The sequence below is a fragment of the Coloeus monedula genome (genome assembly GCF_965178545.1).
Source record: "Coloeus monedula genome assembly, chromosome: 4".
Lineage (NCBI taxonomy): Eukaryota > Metazoa > Chordata > Aves > Passeriformes > Corvidae > Coloeus > Coloeus monedula.
The window spans coordinates 21214076-21238704 of NC_138784.1; the positions used below are offsets into that span (position 1 = coordinate 21214076).

The window sequence follows — 24629 nt, forward strand, 5'->3', positions numbered from 1 at the left end:
ACCAGAAGATAAAGTCCAAGCATTTATTTTTGTAATAATCATTAAATATTTTTATCACAAAAAAAAAAAGCTCCACAATTCATTAAAATCTTCTCTTACTGATAGGCTATTCAGCTCTATGTTTTTGATAGACCAGAACAAAAATTTCTTCTTGCTTTGGTGTTCAAATGAACCATACTTCCAAAATTAATATAGAGACACTGCCCATTAAACATGCCTAAAAATCTCTTCGAAATCAGTAGCATAAGGTTAAAATAAGTAATGCAGAAAGCGTCATGGTAAAATCATTTAAAAAATGCAAGACATTTTTAAAAGTTAAAAAGCAGCATTTTAGCACTGAAAAATAAATAATACACTTGAATATTCTCATTTAAATTTATATTATATATAGTTGGACTATTTTAAGGAAATATAACCCTTCCATAATTAACTTTTTTCATGCAACGTTGTTTATTTCAACAAGTCATGCAATATAAACAATATTTTACTTCAGCTGGCTGTTGCAACATAGCCTGGTACAGAAGTTTGATTTCTAAGTTAAGAGAAAGGAAGGGTGACAGAAGAAAATAATCTTGAAACAAAACGTGCATTATGTGCATAACACCATCCAAGCCAATGAAACTGTTCCTGCCTAACACAGGATGAATGTACAGTGGTTTGGGTGGGTGTTTTTTTTAAAGAGTGCATTGAAATCTCTGGAGCATGAGAGGTGCTACACACCAAGTTCAGTTCTAGCTGAGCATTAGGATACAGAACTGAAGGCAAATCAGGATAATCCCATCTTTGTACTTCATTATAAAGTTATGCTAAATATTTCTTGCACAGCCCCACTGAGTCATCTCCTGATACAGTCAAACTAATTTCCTGCAACACTAAACAAGCAGGACAGTCAGATGAACGTACTCATTTCAAGTATATTCACCTGTTTAAACACAGAGGTGTTTAAACCACACACTTCAGCCAAGTTTGACATAGGAGCATAGAAAAATCATAAAATCTAAACGATCTCTGAGAACTTCATACTGATTTCAAGCATACAGGAAAACTACTTACAAAATTGTGCAGGCTAAATTAGAATACATTCTTTACTTTGCAAACATGCTTTCAAAAACATGAAATATACTGTACATGAAATTCACTCTAGATACTTGCACATACAGACAGGTTAAAAAAAAACCAAACAAACAAACCAAACCAGAAAACTTTTGGTCAACAAAAGTTTGTTTGCCTGACAATCATGACAGAAAGCAAGTGATATCCCTAAATGAATACCAAATACTATGTATTTTGTTAATTACATGCTTCTAAAAACCAAGGCTTTTATAACTAAAATTTGAAAAATATTAATCATATTATGCCTTCTAAAGTGGCTGGGGTGAGAAGCACCACTTAAAAAAACAAATATATTTCCTTTGGATTCAGAGAAAGGAAACAATTCTTATTTAAAAACAACTATATAGCAGTTCTATAAAGTGCCTCTTTGAGGAAATACATCAACAGATGTTTTCCTTGTGCAAAATAGACATTTTTCAGCTCGAATCTTTGAAACACATATGCTACCCAGAGTTTGTGTTCATACATTACCTTCAATATCTGTAATTCAATAAAACTTCTAATCTATACCAAAACTATTTTTCTTTATTCAAACTGTGTACCACCCCTAATTTAGCTTTCAGAGTTTGAGCTAAAAACATGTCATCAGAAAACTCTGGGTTTCACTTTCTCATTTCTTAGTTTTTCCTTTAAGTCCTTTGCCCCTTGTGCGTGTTTACTTTTGACTGTAGAGGTCTGTTATGGCAGGCTGTATGAAATACATTCTCTCCTAGGGAACAGCAAAGCCACATTGCATACCACTGGAATAAGACACTGTTAAAATCTTTAAAAGCAGCATTTAGGATCAAACTAAAGCCTGATAGAGAGATCTGTCTCCACTTCGAAATGCAAAATGCAAAACCTCTTGAAACTACTATTATTGGAGAGTGGATACTTGAAGTGTCCTGAAACTCAAAAAAAAAGTTACCTAAAAGTTAAGAGAAGGAAGCTGAAGCAGCCCAAGCTACTGCAAGTTTCAGCTGTAGGCTCGGGTCCACCTGCAGCCAAGCACAGATATGGCAAGAACAGAAACTGCACAGACAAGAGAAAGAGCCCAGGAGCCTGAGCCCAGTGCAGCAGAGCCAGGACACTCCAGCCCTTGGCTCCTCACAGGTAAGGCTCTGTCTATAGCAGCAAGGAAAGGTACAAAGTGTGACCCTCCCTCTCAGTCTCACCCTAGGCCGGTTACTAATTTGTATCGCTGAATTACTAATACTGGATTTAAGCTCTTCCACGCCAAGTTCCATTATAGGCTCCAGCTGGAGTGCTGAAAAGGGCCAGAAGAGAGAGCTTAGGTATTTCTTTGTAAACCACAAGGCTGCAGATAAAAGTTTCCAATGAACAAACAAAACTAACCACCCCAGAACACCAGCAGTCCTCCCCCTCAGATGTGCCCTCCCTCCTGGCCCACTACTATTTTGGCAGCCCATCATCTCTTCTGTGTGTAAGAGGAGTTTTCACATGTCTGAGCAGGAGAGGAGGAAAACAGGTACAAAGCTTATGAGAAAAAGTATGAAATACATATAAACCAAAGTAACAGATTAAAGTGACTTAAATATAATACAGGTACATTCAAGAAAACCAACAGCTATTTGTCCATTTTAGAGAGGAGCCACCAAGAGTTTATTTGATCTGAACTGTCTCTTGTAGGAAAGGTATTCTGAATGTACCAGTGCACAGCTGGTCTGACCAGCCAGGAAGTTCATGCTGCAAAGGAGTCCTTCTTGGATAAAATGTGTAATCAGGCTCGTAGTTCAAGAGACAGCTCAGTGATGCCATGTAGATATCCGCAAATCTAGAGAGACGTCTTAGGAAGTAAGTTGGATTCTCATCAGTTCTGAATATGCTTCCAAACTGTGCATTGAAGAAATTCCTGTTCATCTCCCTGTCCCCCCAAAAAAGAGAAAACAAAGACAACGACGTGAACAGACCTGCACACATCTCTTCACCAGCTGGCATCCATAACCTGAAGCAAGCAGATGCTAATACCTGTTCTATGTATTATTCTCTTGCCATTGTACTTCAAAACACCAAAATGTGCCACAGAAGTTTTTTACCTCTTGTGCATATACAACCCAGATCTAGAAATCACAGTTGTGAAGAGCCTCACACTTCTCCCACTAGAGATAAGTTGCTTCTGACATCAGAAACATGACATCTCAAGCCTTCTTTTCTAGAGAAAGGCAGAAGTCTTCTTCACATTCTCTAAATCCTAATGACATCCAATGTTCCAAAGATAAGAGACTTCTTAAGAAAAGGCAAATATTGGGCTTAACACACACCAAAAGCTTAAACACATCTCGGAATTAACTTCTGTCATTAGTCACTGCCAAGTAACATTCCCATTTTGTTTATTCCCACATTTCTGGGGAAGACTGCTGGTGGTACAGCTGCTGGCCTTGCCAACTGTGCACTTCACACACCCTGAATTTAGGGTTTACTCCTTCATGATAATAGATTATTAGGACTTTTAGCCCTATTACCTATCTTTGTGATATATCCATTGCTAAATCCAGTCTAGGGCAGAGCCCAGTTTCTATGTATTCTAAGATGTATCACATGTAATCTGCAGAAATCAAGTAAAAAACCTGGAAAAGTGACCTACATCTTGACAAAGAAATACACTCTTTATTCATGCAGAAGCTGTGTAATCAACAGTGACAGCTGAACACACGTGGACAGAAGAACCAAAATGAGAAGGAATGGGACTTGATGTTACCTTTTCACTGAAAAGTTACATCTGTTCTAAAGACAGGGAACAGGGAAAAGGGTCCGTATGTACAAAGTGTCAGAGGGGAGAAGAGCCGCACAAGAGACAGGTAGAATATCACTTTAAAAATGTTTTATAATATCTGTAATTACCAGGGAATATAAACCAGGGATGGAGAGAAATTCCAAAGAAACCTGTGGAAGATATTGTATAGAACCCTTGGCTACTAAAGAAAGCTGCAAATTCTTCCTCCCCTGTGTCTTACCTCATTTCCTTTCTTTCCTTCTTCCATTCTTCTAAAATCATTTGGGAATCAGGATCACGGTGAACCTGAAATGTAAAGTATGGATAACCTGTAAGTAAGGATAAATAAGCCTTTCCATTAACAAACCCTTATCAGCTAACAGGACACAAGCAACACTTCAGAGGTCCATATAACAAAGTTATCCATGTCCATTTTAAACAACCAAAAGCAGGAATTGATCCAGGCTGACCAGTGGAGAAAGGAGACAAGATTTTGAGAAAACTCCTATTAATTAACCACACAAACAATTGCATTTATCTACAGTCAAACACTTCAGTGAGACTGAAAGCACTTGCAACATCAATGTCCAGCATTTAGAAACTTGGCTGGATCCCTTGGGCTCAACAGAGCCGATTACACACACACAGAACAAACCTGCATGTGTTCCAATAATCCTGTCAAGGTTTGCAGCCAGGTCATGGTTTGAATGTACTTCTCTGTGTTCATGATTTTAATCTCCGATCGTAACTCGGGAATAATCGCACCAGTGCGCCAGCCATGCTTCAGGGTCAAGTCCTATTCACCAAGAATTACAAAATACAGATCTTAGTCTTAAACAGAACTACTTAAAAGAAAAGAATCTGACTACTGTTTATCCCAAAGTGGCATTAATTTAACTGGTTTTTATGTACAAGCAGAAGTATAAAACAGTGGGACTTGACTGTGCTAATGGACAACAGAATTCAATTTCAGATTAAGCTTCAAATCCTACATTTTTGAAGAGAGAGAGATGAAGAACACACAAGCACTTGCAAATAAACACTAATTCCTTAGGTTTAAACCAAACAGCAGGAAATTCCTGTGTAGATGAGAGCTCTGCTGCTGCCAGCAGTACCTGAAGGAACTGTGTGCTGGGTTTGTGCTGTTTACCCACACTCCCAGCTGACAGAAGGCTACAACCAGGAGCCCCAGCTATTCAAGCTCCTCCTGACAGGTACAACACAAGGCAGCTGCCACCTGTGGTCTCTTCTCCATTGTGCCAGAGTAGAACAGAGCTGCATCCTCCTTTTGGCCCTCAATCTTCTGAAGCACCCAAAGTTACTGTTATTTTTAAAAGCAGACTGAGGAAAAAATGTTAACATCTGCTGCTGCTGCTGAAACGTTACCAGAGCTTGGCAGCGGAAAAGTCACGTGCAGGCATTCATGTGAAATCAATTACAAAAGGGCCAAGTGGTGGTCACTTCCCTAAAGTAACACTTAACAGAGCACTTGTTCATAAGGTGACAAAAAAATGCCTGGATAGTGGGGATTCAAATCAGAGCAAGATCTTGGGAAGAACGTTTACCATTAGTGACAGGAAGATTGCCTCCTGCATTCAAAATAGAGGTTCATTCCACTCTCATCCAAGTCAGGCATATCCTGTACATTTGGATCTCTGTGTTTACTCTCTGTTACATATGACACAATCAGTATCTGGATTGGGAATACCATCTCACACGTTCCTGACCACAGTTAGTAAACAACTTAAATGCTACAAGTCAGGTGGAAAATATGGTTGGCATGTTACACCCCCAGTGTTCTTCACTGGGGGGGGAAAAAAAAAAAAAAAAAGGCAATATGGCTTAACTACCAAATTTTGTTGTATTTTAAAATCTCAAATGAAAGTGTGTTACATTGAATAACTGGGGAGGAAGAGAAGAAAACTAAAAAAGCCTCATCTTTTCTCTGATTTTGGGAAAGCAAACTACTTACTGCCAAGTCACTGTATATGTGGTCACCAAAGTAGAGAACCTTAGAGCCCCTCCAGCCAGTAAGCTTCAGAAACTCATACAAGTTACCCTGCAGAAATAATGACAGGGACATTGTAACAGCATGTGACCTGCACCTTCACAGGCACAAAAAAGGAACTTGGTACTCCACTAAAAATATTTTCATATCACAAATCTTGTCCTCATCTTATACACCATAAATCCCAAATTTTACAGGTGATTTCAGTGATAGTAGCACTTCAAGAAGCAAGGACATACAATACCGACAATGAATTTGTACAACTTCAGACATTAAAATAACTCTCAAAGAACGCATCTGCATTTTAGAAGCCTTTATATGCAAAGAAGCTTGGGATTCTAGGAAACAGGTATTAAATTTGAACAGAAGGAGTCTATTGAAAGCATACCTGTTTGTAAATCTGGCCTTTCTGAAGCTTGTGAATCTTGTCCCAGAGCAAGACTCCCCTTTCATTCACCTTCCGAAATGGTCTAGAATAGATATACAATTGTTATGTTGCTGTAGAAATTCTGTCACTTCTTAGGAAATTAAAGTCTTAACATTAAAAATACTCATCTGTCAAAAGGAAAATTCCCTCTAGCATTTGAATTTTGTAAGAGAAAAAGCAAAACTCCGAAACTTCCACCTTAACCAGTGAAAAGCAATGTATCTCTCCAGTATACCTATGAGATTTATAAATACAGTTTGAGAACAACTGCTGAGAAGTAAAGCAGGGACCTGCGGCAGAGCAGAAGAAACAGCATGAATTGTCTGCCACTAAGGAGGAGAGAAGAGAACATAAAAAAAAACATGTGTAAGAATCCCCCAATCCCTCATTTTGTACACTTGGACAACTGAAGATGAGAGAGCACAGAACTGCGGCCAAGACATAAAGCAAAGTGGTTTTTTAATTAAATGCAAAAAGTAAAGGGAAAATAATCCCACCTCCCTCTATTTCACTTTCAAATCATAAGCACACATAAAGAAACAGGTCATTTTCAAGGGTAAAAGTAGAGCATACACAATAGAAATGTGTTTACTTAATCACAACTAGTCCAAATATTCCAGTCTGTCAGCCAGACAGATGCCTTTTAAATATCATGTGTGATGAAGAAAAAAAAAAAAAAAAAAAAAAAAAAAAAAAAAAAAAAAAAAAAAAAACCAGAAGAAATTTCCAGATAAGGGTCTGATCTGAAAGGCATCAAGATTTCTCAGGTTTATTAGGAAAGAAGAACACTTCATCAACGTGCAAGTAAGATGTTAAAAACAGCTTCTGTGGCCCTAAGTCACTCCAGTAGACCTGTGACAGCTCCTGAAACTTTCTTAGGCAAGAAAAGGTAAATATTTAGACTTCAGCATTAGGTGTCACTGCATTTTGTAATGACCTTACATAGGATTTCACCAAATATGATTTCATTTTACATTGCAGCCAAATGAAAATATTTCATAACACTCTATAGCCTTATATGGAAGAGCTGCTTGAATCATTCTTTACTGACTACACACCCACCTTCGCTTATCATTGAAAAAGTTTGGTTTTTCAGCCTGCACAATGACCACATCAAAGAGATCCCTCCAGTCCTTGCCAACGATGAACTTCATGCCTTTGTCCCTAAAAAGGACAGAGGGATATTAACAACAAAGCATAGCAGAGGGCAGTTATCTGTGCAATGTAATGAGTTACACTAGAGAACTTCATCTTCCCCATCCTTAAAGAATGCATAGTTAAACAGCAAACACTGTTTAACAAACTGCTCACTTACACAAAGCTGCTGGGACTGTTTGTGATGAGAAACATCTTCTTGCCATGATCAGCCAGCTTTGCTAACACTGCACGAGTTTGTTCAGCATAGCAGATGTATTTCTCTGTGAGGATTGGGGAAAACACAGCATCAACTGAAAAATTCTTGTGAAAAACTTTGTCTGCATTCAACCAAGGGTTCAGAACACAGGGTTATACTTTAAGGCACCTTTAACAAGTGGGAATAACTCTTTCAAGATTTAAAAATTTACAATTTGTAATCTTTATTTAAAGAAGCCAGAAAAATCATATACTATCAGTAAGAAAAGCTTTGATAGATTATACCATTAGTACTTACCAATATCTGCTTCAATTGCTCTGTACATTATTCCTTTGATATGAACATCTCTGATTGAATCCTGTAAGGAAAGCAATGAGCAGCAAAGAACTTTATCTTTTCAAGTGTAACATCCATGCTCACTGCATAGCAATAGTTACTTGTTTTTAAAACAGCTCCTTTCTTAACACGTCCAATTTTACAGAAATGCCATGTAATGTAATGTTAAATATATAGATAGATAGATATGTGTGTGTGATGTCACCACTAGACAAAGAGTAAGCCTGTCCTCCAAGAAATTAACTTCATTTTGGGAAGTACAAAACTGTACAGCAAAGAGGCTGTTTTACATAACTGTGAGAGGTTGCTCAGAAGGGTGAAGTGGGGTGAAAGCCCTCTGCAGAAGCAGAGTCATCACAGATTTCCAGTGACCTTTGGAGCAGAACACATTCCTTTCCCCTTGCAAAAAAAAAAAAAAGTTGTACATCTGACAGATTTTAGATTACAATCACTCACAAATGCCCTGATTATTTACATAAGAAATTTACGCACAGATGAAAGAAGCTGAACGCTTGAACAAAGTATTTATAAGGCGCTCTGGAGGCATTGAACAGCTCTCCTCAGCCAGCTCTGCACCAGCCAGCTTTGTTTAGAACAGTGCCATTTTGGTACTTACATGGGGTATGTCCTCAAAGTCCTCAAAAAATACCACTACAGGGTTTCCAAAATGCTTCTAATACTGAATAGTGCAGAAATTTCTATACACACTTCAGCAGAAACTACAAGAAGTGGCCTTCTCTGTGTTACATAACCATAACATAAAATTATCTCCTCTGCAGGACACATCCTGAGGAATCAAGAGGGTAAAATTATTCTAGACTAGTGCTAGAGTTTTTCTGGAGGAGGAAGAGAGGTAAACAGGCAAAATAGATAGCCCAAAAGCCCAAGATAGCAAATGATTGCACGTTAGCCAAGATGCAGTAAAACTGAAAGCTCCAAATGGGAATTCCCTATAGCCTCTTACATTCCCTATAGCTTGTTAAATTCCTGATAGTGTGAAAAAATATGTTCAACAACAAAAGAACTTTTATTGCCTTAGAAGATCTTCTTAACTTTCCCCCTATTCACCCCTCAAACCTACCAAAAGAGCAACAGCCCTAGAACGTCAGCTTTCAAACATATTTCAATTGATTCTTTTCCAAGCTCTACCTTATTCTACTCATGTTTTTATGGCTGTATATCCATAATTACTCCATACAAAACCTAAGGTGAGGTATTTCACTGAGGCTGACACAATGGGTAGAAGCTTCCTGAAGTGTTCACAGAGAAGACACACAAATATACAAGTTAATCTAGATCTTCAAGACTTGACACCTACCTTGACATCTTTGTACAGATGAACAGGTTCATAGTCTATGTTGTTTTTCAGAAAGTATTCATTCACACAGGAAAGGAGTGTCATTTCTGGCAAGGAAAATATATCCATGAATTGCTTCATTGTATTTCCTTGTGAGCTCTACAGTGATGGGAAGAAAAGGAAAGAAAAACAAATCAGGCATTTCTCAGATTAGAACAGTTTCATTTGTTCAGTATAAACACTTCAGCTTAGTTGCAGATACTCAGTTTTTGCCATCCCTGTTCACATTGCTACAGATTCTTTTTCAACAAAGACCTTCAATAAAGTACCTCCAAAAAAAGTGTTGTGATCGATTCTTCAAATAAATCCAACTCATTACTCTTAAGAGCAGTATTTTAATTCATAAAAACAAGACAGTGCTCAGCTAAAAGTCAAGAGAAGGCCTTCACTAGAAGTCTGTACTTCCAAAAACAAGAGGCACTGATGGACGAGGGATGGAGGTTTTCTTATTAGTTTGGTGTTTTTTTAAGTAAAGTGGAATAGTAATGAGGATTGCAAAACAATTTACCTCCTTGAAATGAGAAAAGTTGTAAGGATCTACAATAACCAGTGCAATAACAGAGGAAGAAATTTCTATTCTGCAAAAGCTGTAACAATAGTTATGTTTCACAGAAGTAGAGAATCTCATTATATAACAGCAAATACAGCCCAAATACCTCTCAATAAGTAGGGAGGTAAAACAAGCAGCTTGGGATCAGAGTAACACAAAGCAGAGGTTGCAAGGCCCCGCTGGAGGTCATCTTGCCCAAACCCCCTGCTCAAGCAGGGCCACCTAAGGCCAGCTGCCCAGGACCTTGTCCAGATGGCTTCTGTATCCAACCACAGGGACTCCACAACCTCCCTGGGCAACCAGCCTGTGCCAGTGCTAGGTCAGCCTCACAGCAAAGGAAGCATTTCCTGATGTTCAGAGGAAACCTCCTGTGTTTCAAGTCTGTGTCCCTTGCCTCTTGTCCTGCCACTGTCCTTTCCAAGATCAAAGAAAGTATAGACCTAAACAGACCAAGGCATCTGGGAATGCCAGAGTGATATTCACAACTGCTGCAGAGTCTAGATTCAGGAATTCTAAATTCAGCTCCTTAAAATAAGAACAAGTACAAGAACAATAAAACACATCACAAAGAAGGGCTTTTCATGTCAACATGGAATTAACATCTGTACACAAAAGGAGTGAAATAAACTTGGCTTTTAAGCAAAAAGTCAGCTTCATTCTTCATTTGGGAAAGAGGAAGCAACCCACCAGAGGGAAAAACCAACTCTCTTGACAAAGTTCAAGATCTAACTTAGAAGTTTCATCTTCTATCACTCATCTTTTGTCAAATCCTCTTACTGTCACTCTGACAGTTGCATGCAGGAGTTGCCTCCATGCATTTTCTTGCTGCTACACCACCTAAGCCATCAGACTACCAGGAAAAAGTAAAGTACATGAACCACATATGGTTCATTTCCCAGCCTTTATCAGATTGTCTTTGCAACACTGAGCAAGTCACTTGATTTTCTGTGTTCCACCACTCTGTCTGTATGACTTGGTAAGGCAACAGTCAGAAGAAACTACAGTGAGCAGGAGAAAGAAAAGTTATTTGTCACTTTCGAGGGCAAACTTCACATACAGCACTGAACTAAAGTCAATGATATATTGAGAAAATGTAACTGGTAGTTATAATGAGAACAAAATTTAAACACCACTATCCTCATGCCAAAAAAAAAAAAAACCAAATCAAACAAAAAAAAAGCCCCACAAAACGAAAAAATAAAAACAAACAAACAAAAAAACCCCAACCGATTTTAAAAACCATTTTGTGGTTTTACCTTTCCATAAAAGTCACTCATTTGTTCTAAAGGGACATGGGAACCATCATACATTGCAATGACTTCTTCATCTGGGACAACACTGAGGCCTCTGGAAAACAACACTAGCTTTAGCTCAAAAGTCAGAGTAAAATTTTCAAGTAATCACCAAACTCTGAGAGAATAACACTTAGATCTGGATCTTATTAAAACAATAATAATGTAACAGAAACACTTTTGTTTTTAAGTTAAAACAGCATCTTTCCTTACCAAACAAGTAACATTTTAACAGGTTCATGCATGCAGAACACATTCCAATTTTAAGTCATTTCTACTTTCTTATGGGAAAAGAGCTTATTAGTCTCCATTAAACCTATGCCTCAAGGGGTTTTTTAAGAAGTGGTTGGAACTTCCAGTTTCTTAACACAAAGTAATTCCTCACGCTGCCTTTTCTTTTATACAGCTTTGATGATATGATAGTGTTTAAACCAGATTATTCTGCAGCATGACCTTGAAGATTTAAGGGAGTGAAAAATATACACAACCCTTAACTAAATAAGAATTTCTTTTAAACTGTATGAAGAGTTCAGTTTCTCAAAACTGAAAGTTACTTGAAGGATAGCTGATAAATAATTAAAACATTAAAATATAACAACAAATGGGAAAGAAGAGTTTATCAACTATTAAGAGATTAAAGGCTTTGGTTTGATTATGAATGTTTACAGTATCAAGCATCTTGCTCTAAAGCATCTCAAAGACCGCAGGCATGCAAACATCCTCACAAGAGGCCACAGAAATGTTGAGATTTTACTTGAGATTTAAAAAAACACTAATGAAAACCAGATCAGATGGTCTCTTTTTTCCAAACCTACTTATGGTGTTTTGCAGCCTTGTAAAACAGACCATTATTTCAGTGCCTCCCTTTCTTTGGTCTGACCAAGAAGCGTTGCCAGGCATTAAAAAATAAATTGATTCACAAGCCTAGTGCTTTCAGTGCTTAGAGTCCACACCAGCTTTCTAGTGGAAAGGCATGAACATGAACTTCCTCAGGGCTTCTGTGGTGGCAGAGTCCCACATTAACCAGCTCCTTTACTGCACTTCTGTCCCCACACCAACTGGTACACAACTCTGAGCTGTTGCTGGCAGGACTCCAGCATTGAAGTCGCTCTTGTGCACAAACAGGGCAGATAATACTTGTGTTTTGTAACATACAGAGTTCCATCACCCCCTCCACAGCAGCAAACACAAATGCAACCAAAATGTAAACCAGATCCCAAGTAACACCACCAGATTTGAGAAGGTACCTTCTGGTCTGCACACAGCTATACCAAGTGGTATTTGAATACTGCTGGAAAAAGCACTTGAGCATCAGGAGCTACTTAAGCACAAATCAACAGAGCACAACAGACAAGTGAAAACCACAGTGAAGAGATGACTGCCTAGGCAAAGCTGTAGATTACTTTTACCACAAGACTCACAGTCCTGACACAGTTCACAGTGCAGCTGTATAACCACACATCATCTTGACATCAACCCTCAGAGCCTTCAGCTTCTCTTTTCCTCCCCTCATCCCTGTACAGGTGTTTGGGGAAACAGCATGAAGGTGGTGCAAACCATCATTTCCAGGTCACACCACCTTTTGGACCCAAACTTGGGTATTTTGTCCTCATGGTGGGTGGTGGAAAACAACTAAGAGTGCAACAGAATAAACTTGGGTAAAAGTCTTTTTGTCCAATGACTTTATAAAGGTGCTCTGGCTTCTGGTTTAACTTAAAATCTGGTACCGAGTGTGGTGCAAGTTTGATTTGGTTGATGTGTCCAAACTTAAAAGCTCTGTGCAAACACAGCAGGACCTCTCAAGTGTCTCCACAACCACACCAAAGTCATGCTAACAGGCACTCTGTGACAATTATTTACATAGAAAGCAACAGCAGAGAAGTCATCAGGGTATTTTTAGATGTCTTTCAGCACAATTTAACAGCCGGAAACAAAGTGAGTCAGCACTATGTGACCAACCAGCTTGCCAATTCTCCCAGGGCTGAACTGGGCAATCAGCTGTGCTGGGTCAGGCAGTAGATGTGTACACGTCTGTGTGTACACAGAGAGGTGCAAAGAAAACCCCTTCCAGCAAGGCTGCAATGCTCATTCGTGCCTGTGCTCATCAGGGCACAGCTCCTGGTAAGGATCCAAGCTGTACACTAATAAATGCAGTTAAAATACTCCAAAAATAAGAGCATGTATAGTTATCATAGAGAGAAAGTAACTTTACCCACCTGTAAACTGTTCCCAGCTGAATATAATGAAAAGCATCGATCTTCATTAATAATGCCTTGCAGGTCAGAAAAAAAAAAAGAAAATAACAATTTTTATCGCATCAACTATTTGACATGAAATTACAAGAATCAAAGCAATTTTATCTACAACCTTTCTGTCTCAAGAACACCTGAGCACTCTCCCTTCAACTTTCTTCACAGCTTGAAAATAGTTTTATCAATGACTTTTACCTAGGTTTATCCTGTTGCACCCTTCCCCACCCACCATGAGAACAAAATGCCCAAAATATTTCCTACTTAAGAGCCATTTAAAAAACAATAATTATTAATAATAATAAAGCTTGCTATTAAAGACAAAAACATGAAACAAAATCCTTACACATCAATGCAGAGTGAAAAGTTAGAAGGCTTAAAAGCTCTATTTATTTTCTTTGGCCATGTTCTCCACAGTACATAACTCATCACAAAGTTGTTTATACATACCCGGTGCACATCATAATGAAGGCCTCGGATGGCAAAATTGGGATCATAATCATATTTTCTTATTTCTGCAGGATACTAAGAAAAGAGAGCAATGATTTGATTTGAAAACCATAATCAAAATGAATAAAAATTGTTTCTGCAAAATTTTAAAAGTCTAAGTTTCCTATGCTTCTCATTTGCTCTAATCATTTAAGAGAATTTTTCATAGGCTGGTGAGATTTGCAGGAACATATGTACACAGTGCAAGACAAGTCAAACACTTTTCCAAAATCCAAGGTCATTGTTTTAAATTTAAGTCCATCCTGGAACCTGAACATCCAGGTACTCTGTAGTGATTACCTTTGAACATTAGCCTCTTGTTCAAAAAAGTCAATTTAATATATTATTAATACATTCTTAATACAGTAAAAAAAATTTTCTTTAGAGATGCACTTGAACTAAATGTCTGTCATGCACTCTTCCCTCAGGTTCTTTATATATAATGTAGGTAGCTCACACCATTATACATTGTGAGCTGTAGTCTAACATTTTTTAGTACAAGCCCATTTTCAGTCAGCTCTAATTTTGTCCTGCTTTAAGCACAGGTTGCCATGAAAAGAAATGTTAGGTGCATTTCTTGGGCTAAGGGTTTTGTCCACTTGTTTTTAAAGGGTGAAATGTTTCAGTGGCTTCAATAAGGCCTGAGAAAACTATCATTTCTTTGATTAAGCCACTGGAAGGCAATCCTTCATTTTCCTCCCACAGGTTACATCAGCCTTAGAACCTGATATTGTTTTTCACCTTCCCTACAACACTCTCCATACATATATGGCTAATTTACAAGCCTTCAGGGAAAAAGTGCATTATGCAGCTTCAACAGAGCCTCTAGCTACTTTTACAAGAAATAAACTGCAATTTCCCCCCACAGTTATCTTGCTGAAGAGGACTTGCTCTGCAACTGCTGTAGATTGCATTTGTACTGAGTACAGGCACCTGCAGTTAAAGAAAACAGTCCTATCATCCCTGCTACCACTTCCAGAAGATGTGGGGCAGGCTACTGATCTGAAAGAAAAACAGCATCAAAAGCCTACAGACAGGTTGGAAGAGGTGTGGGTTTGATCAGGGAACATGCAGCAGAGACAGAAGGGAAATCATCAGGGAATGATAGAGAATGTGATCAACTGAAAACTACTATGCACTGCACGTGCCCCAAGGCAACCACATCAAGCAGGTACAATGAGATTTATTTCTGACTTTGTTAAATTTCCGCACACTTGACTTACTACTTTAATTTATTCTACTAGAAAGTTGTCTTTCCAGATACACGTCAGTACGCGAAGAAAAGATTGAGCTTATCCTGGCACACAAATCAAAGCTTCCTTGCAAACCAAACAAAGAAATGATGAAAATGGTACTGTTTGCTTACCCCAGTTTTGGTAGGGATAAGCACAACTGGACTGAAACAGAAGTCCTGATAAAAAGGCACAAGGCCTGTGCATCAGGAAAGAAATAAACCCAGGAGCAAGAGCTTACATAGAACACCTGCTGCCAGCTTCGTGATTAGCATTAAATTCATGTTTATTCTCTTGGACAATTCCTTGCTTCCTACACTGCATTTTGCAATTTTTGATGTATTACCTCACACTGCAAAATTGGCCATCTTTTAGGTTGACTGTGACAGTCATAATGGACACTGTCTAGAGGGTTTTGTTCTAATGGTAAAGGCAAAAAAAATATTAACAAAACAAGCAGCTACAGAGATAGCACCAATAAAAACTGCTGTCCCTCTAAATTCCAAAAGGAGACAATGTATTTCAATAAGCTGTCTCAAAAATTAATTACAGCTTTGTTTAGTAGAAGTCAGGAAATTTTAACTGAGACAAACTGGAAAGCTATTGCTACCCAAATCCATTCAAATAGTAAAAGCAGAACATGGTTAGAATTTTTGTCTACAAGAATTAATCTTGACTCCTACAGTAGCATGGGTTTTTCCAAGAACCACGTAGCTTTAATAAAGTATATTTACACATTCCACAGAAATTGCTATCAAGACATGCCAAAATTGCAGGGAGATAAAGCTGTGTATGCTTGTAACACCCATGAAGTTTTGTTTGTTCTTCCAAGGATATTTATAGGTGTTTATATATAGCTCCTAACCTTTAGATTCAAATACGAAAGTAGAATTACACCACGCATTCGGATTTAGGTTGCATAAAAATACACAAGCAGTTTCATTAAGATACTCCATGGACTTTTTGTCTTTTGCTCTCCTGCAAGTCCTACAGTTTAATTAATTTTGCTGCTTCTAGTTCACATGGGGCTTTTTCCAGTCGTTCTCCCAGCATACCTTCAGTTTCCAAAGTCACCCATCTCCACTTCCTGACACATGGGAACTTCTCCCATCCCCAAACTTGACAACAACCAGCTCCAAACTGCCTGGATGTCAACTGGTCACCGATGCAAGAACACTGCTTGGAGAGGCAACAGGGCAGTGCTCTGAGCTGAACACTTCCTTGTATCCAGGCTCTGATTCCTGCACACACTGCCCCTTCAGCCAAGGCAGCCGAAATGCCAGGAACACACACAGAGCACCTCGCAAGCATTCAGTGCAATCAAAGCCCTGCTGAGAAGTCCAGCTAAAAATATTTCATAGGGAAATTAATTGCTGCACTCACAGCAAGGGAAAAAACACAATGATGGTAACTTTTAAGCTTCTTATTTATTAATGTGACTCCAATAAGTGACATTCAGGAACAAACAACAAACCTCATGCCCCCATTAAGAGATAAAACAAATATAACTGTATTCCTTAACAGACTGCTCTCTGCTCAAAACTGCAGCTGAGAATAAAACAGGGCTTCTGCTGTGCATGTGTAGCTGTTGTACAAAATGTGCTATAAGGGAGCCAAGCTAGGACTGAGGCATGAAAAGATGATTTATGCCTCTCAGTCAAAAATGATTTATTATACCCTTCAATCACATATTTATTGTTATTCCATTAATTTTACTTACCCGATGCTCATTAATAAGAAGATCTCGAGCAGCATTGAATATGAGAGTGTGCAGGTGTTTAGAATAAAAGACCAATGTGTAGTCATAATCGAACCCATAAATCTCAATGTCTGACAGGCTCATTTCATTGTTTGAAAAAATAGCATCTGGATTCAGCATGTTACTCATAATTGAAGGAACCAACTCTGTGAACAGGAGAGAGGAAAAAGAAGTTACATCAGCCTTGCAGTTTTATTTAAATAAAGACATAGAAATCCATTAGCAATTGCTAAGTACTGCTAAATGATGATGGAAACTATCAAATTAATTCACACTAACCAGCTAATCCTTAAGAATAAAATGCTATTGAACATGCTGTCCCTAACTTGTCTTGGTGATCCATAGTTTTTATTCAAAGCACACTATTCTCTGCAGTCCAAGTTTGAAGAGAAGATGCATTTTGGCATCTTGCTTATCAGAGAACACCAGACAATTTTTTGCTAACTGCGTTAACACATTTATTAATGCTTTTGAAAATTAATTTGGAGTTGAAGAATATTATTATATTATTATTACTACTACTCTAGGAGCCTTGTGTTCTCCTCCCATTACTTAGTCTAGCTCCTGCCCCTGAAGCAGAACTGACATTGTTTTAATTTGATATTGCTTTAATTTTTTTTTAACCATTTTAAGGTTATCACACTACTCAATTTCAACTCACACAAGTAAACTTTATGTGACTGTGTACATAACTGTCACATACACATTGCTGTGCTTATTAAATTCCTAGAAAATCAGAAAAACAAAAATATTCTGCTTATTCTCTGCACACACACAGAGTGTGTAAACCACTTCCATTTTTAAGGGTATGTTTCTGTTGATATTTGATGGAAAAGTACACTGAGAAGTTAAAACCGTAATATATTAGGTAACTTTAGGACCAACACCAATGTCAGTACTAAACACTGAGAGTGTTTATATTCCCTTGTTTACAAAACTTGAAAAATCAACATTAGGAGGTTAAATGCTACTCTTCTGGCAGCATAAAACATAAGCACGTTTTCCTTCCTTCCCTTCTCATATACAGTCTTTATACTCCAGACTGCTCTACTAGTGGAAAAAAAGGGGAACATTCATCTTAAATCTGTGTTTGAAAAGGTGAGTTTAAAGGGAATATGCTTTGTTTGGTTACTTTCCATATAGGTCTAAAAGGCATTGCTGAAGCTTCTCTCAAAACCTTCAGCTCTGAGGACAGATCCCTACATGCTCCACCATTGAAAACATCTCAACAAGGCAGGTAGGTGTGCGGACTTCAGATGCAGACACTCAAGTCTTTTAATTTTCAAGAGAGGAAGAAAAGCAAATTCACTGAGTTTAATTCCAAACTTCAAATAAAGCCCAGCAATCAAATCAAATGCAATTTGACCTGCTATGGTTAAGGCAAATACTCCTACTCCATAGAAAGGGCCATGGAACATTCAATTTACTTGAAGCCATAAGCACACTTTTTAAAGAACTTCCAAAATCACATTACAACACCTATTTCTGTATTATAAAGTATTTTTTTAAATGTCAATTGTGCAGATTGGTGAGTCAACACTTGTTTTAAAAATAAAGATATTTATGTAGCTATATATAGATAAAAAGATACTTCAGCTGAAAAAAAGCTTGACTAGTTGCTGGCTGAAAACAGACAGTATAAACAGTTGGCTATTAGACATTCTGGCCAGCAGACAGCATCACAAGTGCTATAAATCTTGGGTCAAAAAACAGGAGACCTTTGTCATCTCAACACTGTAACTAACTGAAATATCATATATATGAAGCCACTGGGTAACTTAGCTTGTAATACAATACTCTGAAATATTCTAGAAGCAGTTGCCTCATCTTTCACCAATTCACACCCACTGACCAACTTATTTTCTCACAACATTACCCTACCTCAGCACTTAAATATTATTTAGGTGTGGGTTTGAACAAGAAAAAGTTAATTCCAAAAACAGGAAAAGAAAAAATAGAATCAAAATAAAAGGCACTTCCCTTCTTCCTATCCCTTATCTCACCCTCCAAAGCCCACAGACCTCTCTTGAAATCACTAACATAGCTTTTAATTTCACTTCTAAAATGCTGACGCTATTTTACATTCATAAATGCTTTGTTTGCACCCAGCAGTGTGAAGTCCCAGTTCACATTCAAGACTCCTAAGTGAGGATAACACAATAATTTCTTTTTTTAAAGGCAAAACATGCAATATAAAGCACCATCCATTGCCACTACAGGACATGCCCTCCACTTGGTATTGTGGAGCACACTGCCTCTTTTTCTTTCAGCTCTCAGAAAAGACCACATACTCAAACAAATATTATCTTGGTAATACTCCTCCCACCGGAGCAAGGGCAGAAGCAAGAAAGCGTTTCTCCCCTATCTTTTTGCCTGGCTAGGCTGAAGAGCAGGGCTTCCTAAGGTCATGTATGTACCGTGAGCATTTTATAATGCCTCACACAGTGTTAGAATAGAACCACAGGCAGAATTAAAAGAGTCGTCGAAAACTCCACAGCAATTTAACGTTTTGGAAGAGCAGCCTATTTCAGAATAGTTGTGTATATATATAAAAGTCATCAAAGAGATGACCAACTTCTCGATATTCTTTCTACATTGCTTTTCCACACAACACACCTCCACCTTGCCCGGCCCAAGCTGCGCTGTACGAAAGGCGCTCCGAACAGCCGCGGCCCCGCACGGGCGATGGTGTGACGGGCTCAGCCCTCCCTTCGAGGGGAGGATGAAGGGGCAGCCGCCCCCACAGCCCGTGTCCCCGGGGTCCGGCCCACAGGACCCACCCGGTGAGGGTCTCCCCGCGCTCCCGGTTTGGCCCTGAGCACATCACGGGAGCGCAGAGCACACGGACGCCGCAGCCGCTGCGGGACGGACCCGCGGCTCGCCCCCTGGACCCTTCCCGCTGCCCCCACAGGCTTCGCCCTGGCCCCGCTCCCAGCCGCCACCACGGATCCATTCCCTCCGGGAGCGGCGGCGCTCCGGCCCGCTGAGGGAGAGCCGCGCCGCTGCCGCCCGCGGGCGCCGCTCACCCTTGGTGACCCTCTTGGCCTCCTTGTAGCGCGACCACAGGTAGCTCTTCATGTCGGGCGACGGCTGCTGCTGCTGCTGCGGGGCCACGGTGCAGAGGGGAGCGGCCCCCGCGGCGGGCAGGACGCGGCCCCGCCGCCCGCCCGCGCCCGCCCGCCCCGCCGCCAGCAGCGCCCGCGCCGCCACCGCTGCCATGCTCCGCGCTCAGCCCCGCCGAGCCGCTCTACCGCCGCCGCCGCCGGCTGAAGTCACTTCCTCGGGCCCCGCCCCGGGCCGGGAGGCGGGCCCGGCCCCGCAGCCGCAGGTAGCGGCGGGAGGCAGGGCTTGGCTTCCCCGACGTCGTGTCGCCTCGCCCCCCCTGCGCCGGGCGGGCTCGGCTGCACCGGGAAGGTGCCTGAGGAGCGGAGCGCAGCCGGCGCGGCCGCGGGGGCTCAGCCGGTGTGGTCGGGCCCCGCGTCTCCCATCTGCCGTCCCGAGGAGGGAAAGCAGCGTCCCCCCATCCACCGGCAGCGCCGGCAGTGTTTTATCAGCGCTGCTGGGCAAGATCAAGGAGAGCTGCGTGGGGAATATACCCCGATCTCATGGCTCTGCTGCTCTTCAGGTCTCTGCTGTGCTCGAGCTGCCTGGGATTCTTTCACCACAAACGCCACATCAAAAACAAATATTTACTTCTCCAGCCCGCGTGCACTTCCAAAGTACTATATACACCTGCTGACATCTGTAACAAAATTAGCTCAAAACGCAAGCTGCATGTAAAATACACAGACGTTCTACTGCTGTTTTGAGGCCCTCGTTACCTTGTGAGACACTAGCCACTTGATAGCTGTAGACCCTGGCTGTCGGAGAACTTGAACCTTATCTATTATTACTTGTAAAAAAAAAAATAAATAAAGTAAATCAAACTATGCATGGATGAAGAAGAACAAAGACCAGACCACTGCCATAGCAGAATGGTTACAGCTCCACATGCAGAATCACTGTGCGCAGAAACTTTTTACAACAAAAGAAACATATTCTTTTTCCAGTACACTAAACATCGAATACAACTTGTTCTTATTTCGAGGAGATCTACATAACCCATTGTCACTTATGTCTGGAAATTACTCAGGCATTCATCCCCATCCATCTCTAAAAGAATAAACAATCCTACATAAAACTGAAGGATTTCAGGTGAAGTACTACTCCGAGCACTCTTTCCCCCCTCCTCCCATCCAAAGACTGACACCTTATTTTTACAGGCAAAACCACAACAAACTGAAAGAAAAATAATCAACTTTGGATCTCAAAGTGTCTGTCAGTGGATAGCTATGTGCTCTGTCCTTTCAACCAAGGCTGAGTTCTTAACTGACAGTACAACCGAGATTGCCAAAAGTCTGATATGCTACAGACTTCCCAGACTTGGTTACTGGTGGAGACCAGACACAGCTTTCATCAGAGTTCCTACATTATCCTTTATGTTGTTACATTGTCATTTCAGTATGTGATTCGGGTATGCACCACTACATATCCATCATAATAAATTCTGGGAACAAGGAGAGAACAAGATGGTCAATATTTAGAAAACAGAGAAGGTGAGAGGAAAAACAAAATCCTAGAGAATTATTAATCTGGTACTTGCTTTCTTTGATGTTTCTAGTCTGAGAATATTTTTACAGAACCCTGCAGCAGAGAAAATGAAAACTGCCATTTAACTTTGAGCATCAGATTTTCCATGTACAACTAAAAAAAAAAATTAAGTCATCTATGAAATTACAAGGCTTGGTAAAAGTCTGTATTTATGGCATAGTAAATTCTGAATTTACTATGTCATTCTGAATTTATGGCATAGTTCCAGAGTATTGTAGGTTTTCTTGTCACCCCAACTCTTCATCACCTTCTACAAAACAAAAATATATAATAACTGGACAGCTTTTTTACTCCAGCCTATGAGATAATTAATCCCAGATGCAATTCAGTTGAAATTAAAAGAAAAATCTCATTGTTCTTCTCCTGAACACAGTCTAGCCTGGTCTCCAAGTCCCGAGACTATAAATACTGTGAACAATAACCACTTTGGTAGGTGAGGCATTCTCAAGGAAGAATTACAAGAACTGCTCTGAATAATATAAGAAGGAGCAGTAATGAAGAAGACATTTCCAGCAGTCAGTGTGTTGACAAAGTTGTTGTTTGTTCTGCCATAAGCAGTAAGAGAATACTGTAGAAAAAGGGATTTATGTTCCCTTACCGGGACACCAGCATTAAGGTTAGAAAAGTTTAATAGAAATCTGGAAAAAGACAGTACAGTGCTCTGTAGCACTATCACTCATCCCTCGAAACCTGAAGGCTTTAAATTTTCACATTAATTTCTTTTTTATACTATCAGACTAGAATGTCAATACTTCTATTTCTTCTGCAAGCATGTGCAAGACAGCCTTGGATGTGCAAACTGTTATTGTTGGCAGAAATCCCGTCTTTGCTGCAGACAGTTTAGGTCCCCAGATAACCAGGACTAACCTATAAAAAGAGATGTGTCCTCAAGTCTTTAGTCCCAGTGCTTTCAAAGATCATTCTCCCTGCATATCAGACAACATGTTTTTTTAATGCCTGAAGTATGCAATACAAATAAAAAGAAAAAAAAGAAAAGTTGTTTTCTTTATGTAATTCCATTAGCTAAGGCAACTTCCATGGGGTGTTTGGCCAGCAAGGTATTCTCACAAATCAAACTAATCCCTAAGTGTTAGCAGTGAGACAGACTAGAGACAGAACTCAAACAGGAGGTAATGGTGTTTAAAAATAAGTTGTTAAACAACTCAGCTTCAGACAACTCTGTTCTTTCCTGTGCCTGCTAGTCTCCAAGTAATGGTTTAAATGCTGGAAAATATGTGATAGTGTAGACTGGTATGAAGTAGCACAGGTGGAAATTAATTTGTCTTTATTTGGGGTCCACATTCCTTCTTCCAATACTTAAATCAGCTTTTATTTAGCAGAAGAGAACATGCAGAAATAGAGGCTGTCAACTTCAAAAATTTTTTCTAAAATGGCACTTAACATGAAATATGATCCTGCAGGCTAATGTTACTTTAAATACTTCTTAATCAGATCAGTCCAAGTGATCCTGAAGATGACTGTGATGACACAATGCACTAAAGAACCCAGACTTTCCCTCATTTTATTGTCAGTGTTGACCACACCTATGATACTTACTTGGTGCAAACTGAAAGGTGTTTAGGTATGTCTGACAATTAAAAAAATAAAAAGAAAAAAAGAAAACCCTATACCCAGCATAAAGAGTTTCACAGAAGAATTACCCTCCAAAGAAGAATCTCAGAGGGCTGTCTTACTTCATGGACTGAAGAAGAGAGAGCATGGGCTAAAACCAAAATGGCATGAGTTTAGTTATGTACATACCATGTAGGCTGATTTATATGTGGTATCCCACTACTATTCATGACATGTGGAATTAACTAGGACCTGGGTGGGGATAACATACACGATTTCTTGCAAACTGAAGAGAATATGAACTTATGAACTGTTTCACTTTTGACTGAATGTTGTGACCAGGAGTAATTCAGAGAGAGGCTACACAGTATCCTCATTCACAAACAGCAGCTCTTTTAGCACTGCTGAAGGTTCGGGACACAGATGCCATGTGACCTCCGTATGTGCGTACATCAAACACCTCTGAGAACCTCTCAAGTGTTTTGTGTATATTACAGCTGACAAGTCAGACACCACATCTAATTTTTTGGGTTTGAAAGTGTTGTTGACACAGGGAAAACACACAAATCTCCCTGCAGGCTGCTCAGCCCTGCCAGCTCCTTCTCACATATGAGATCACTGAGAGTGCTCAACACCTCGGAAACCACTTGGCTAATAAAGACACTCCCTGCACTTAAGTCACTGAGGGATGTATTTCTAATCAGCTTGTACAGCCTTCAAGTAAAGCCTCTGACTGGGCTACCAGATACTGCAATTCATTAAAGCACCATTAAATGAAATTAAAATGCATCGCTAGGAAAGCTGACAATGTCTCACTGCAGCTTCTGTGGTGCAGTGTTCCAAACAGAACAGCTTCGTTAGCAATAAAAGCGTTTGACAGATTCTGTCAGACAGGTTTTCATCACAGAGGTGAATGACCTTGGACTGACAGAGAATGGGCAAAGGCAGCACAGAAACAACCTCCTGTAAAAGAATAAAGAAAGAACAGTCTTTCTTACCACCTTAAAGGATTCTGAGGAATGTTATTTTCCTCATCTTTATTGTATTTCCTGCTTATGTAAGTTTTCCTAAATGTGTTCGCAAAAATTATTTTGCTTTTTTACAGAACCATCAGATGCTATTGACCCAAGTCTTCTTGGAAAACATACCCTTTTATAGTCCCTTTTGTCAGACTACCTCTCCCACCAACAAATGTTTACACATGGAAAATTTTTGCCTGTTTTTCACCCTGATATGCTTTTCATTTTGGTATTCATATGTAAAAATAAGCAGAGTTGTGTTTACGTGCAACTGTTTGGTAAAAGCATCTAACTCTTTGGGAAAAAGCTTTTTTCCTGAGCTATATGCTTGCTTCCTTTGCTTCTATTTCAATAATAATAAGGCACCATTTCAAATTAATTTGCTACATCTATTGTGGAAAAGCAAGAATATAAGCACATACTATCTAAGCATATTAATACATGGTTAAAATGAGAGCAGGAAAATAAAGCAACTGAAATCAGAAACGTTAATGTCTGCACTGTTCCTC

General features: G+C 39.6%; 1 protein-coding gene across 1 annotated transcript; it reads right to left on the reverse strand.

The window, feature by feature from the left end:
• Positions 1–9: 9 nt before the first annotated feature.
• On the reverse strand, positions 10–20131 carry NT5DC3 (5'-nucleotidase domain containing 3). The gene is made up of 14 exons (XM_082280175.1): positions 19906–20131; positions 16841–17025; positions 13850–13924; positions 13367–13422; positions 11115–11205; positions 9270–9407; positions 7913–7973; positions 7577–7679; positions 7324–7425; positions 6223–6304; positions 5799–5885; positions 4482–4622; positions 4068–4132; positions 10–2977 (listed from the first exon to the last, which is right to left on the reverse strand). The coding sequence occupies exons 1-14, from the start codon at positions 20096–20098 to the stop codon at positions 2716–2718; spliced, it is 1641 nt and encodes a 546-aa protein (XP_082136301.1). The 5' UTR covers positions 20099–20131; the 3' UTR covers positions 10–2715.
• Between the last annotated feature and the right edge of the window lie 4498 nt (positions 20132–24629).

What these genes read in the sequence shown, in the direction of transcription:
- NT5DC3 (XM_082280175.1), bottom strand. Translation starts at nt 20,098, where the DNA reads ATGGCAGCGGTGGCGGCGCGGGCGCTGCTGGCGGCGGGGCGGGCGGGC. An exon ending in TTCTTATTAATGAGCATCGG is followed by an intron (nt 13,925 to 16,840) that starts GTAAGTAAAATT and finishes CTCTTTTCTTAG; the next exon opens with TATCCTGCAGAAATAAGAAA. An exon ending in GATTATTGGAACACATGCAG is followed by an intron (nt 4,133 to 4,481) that starts GTTTGTTCTGTG and finishes TTTACATTTCAG; the next exon opens with GTTCACCGTGATCCTGATTC.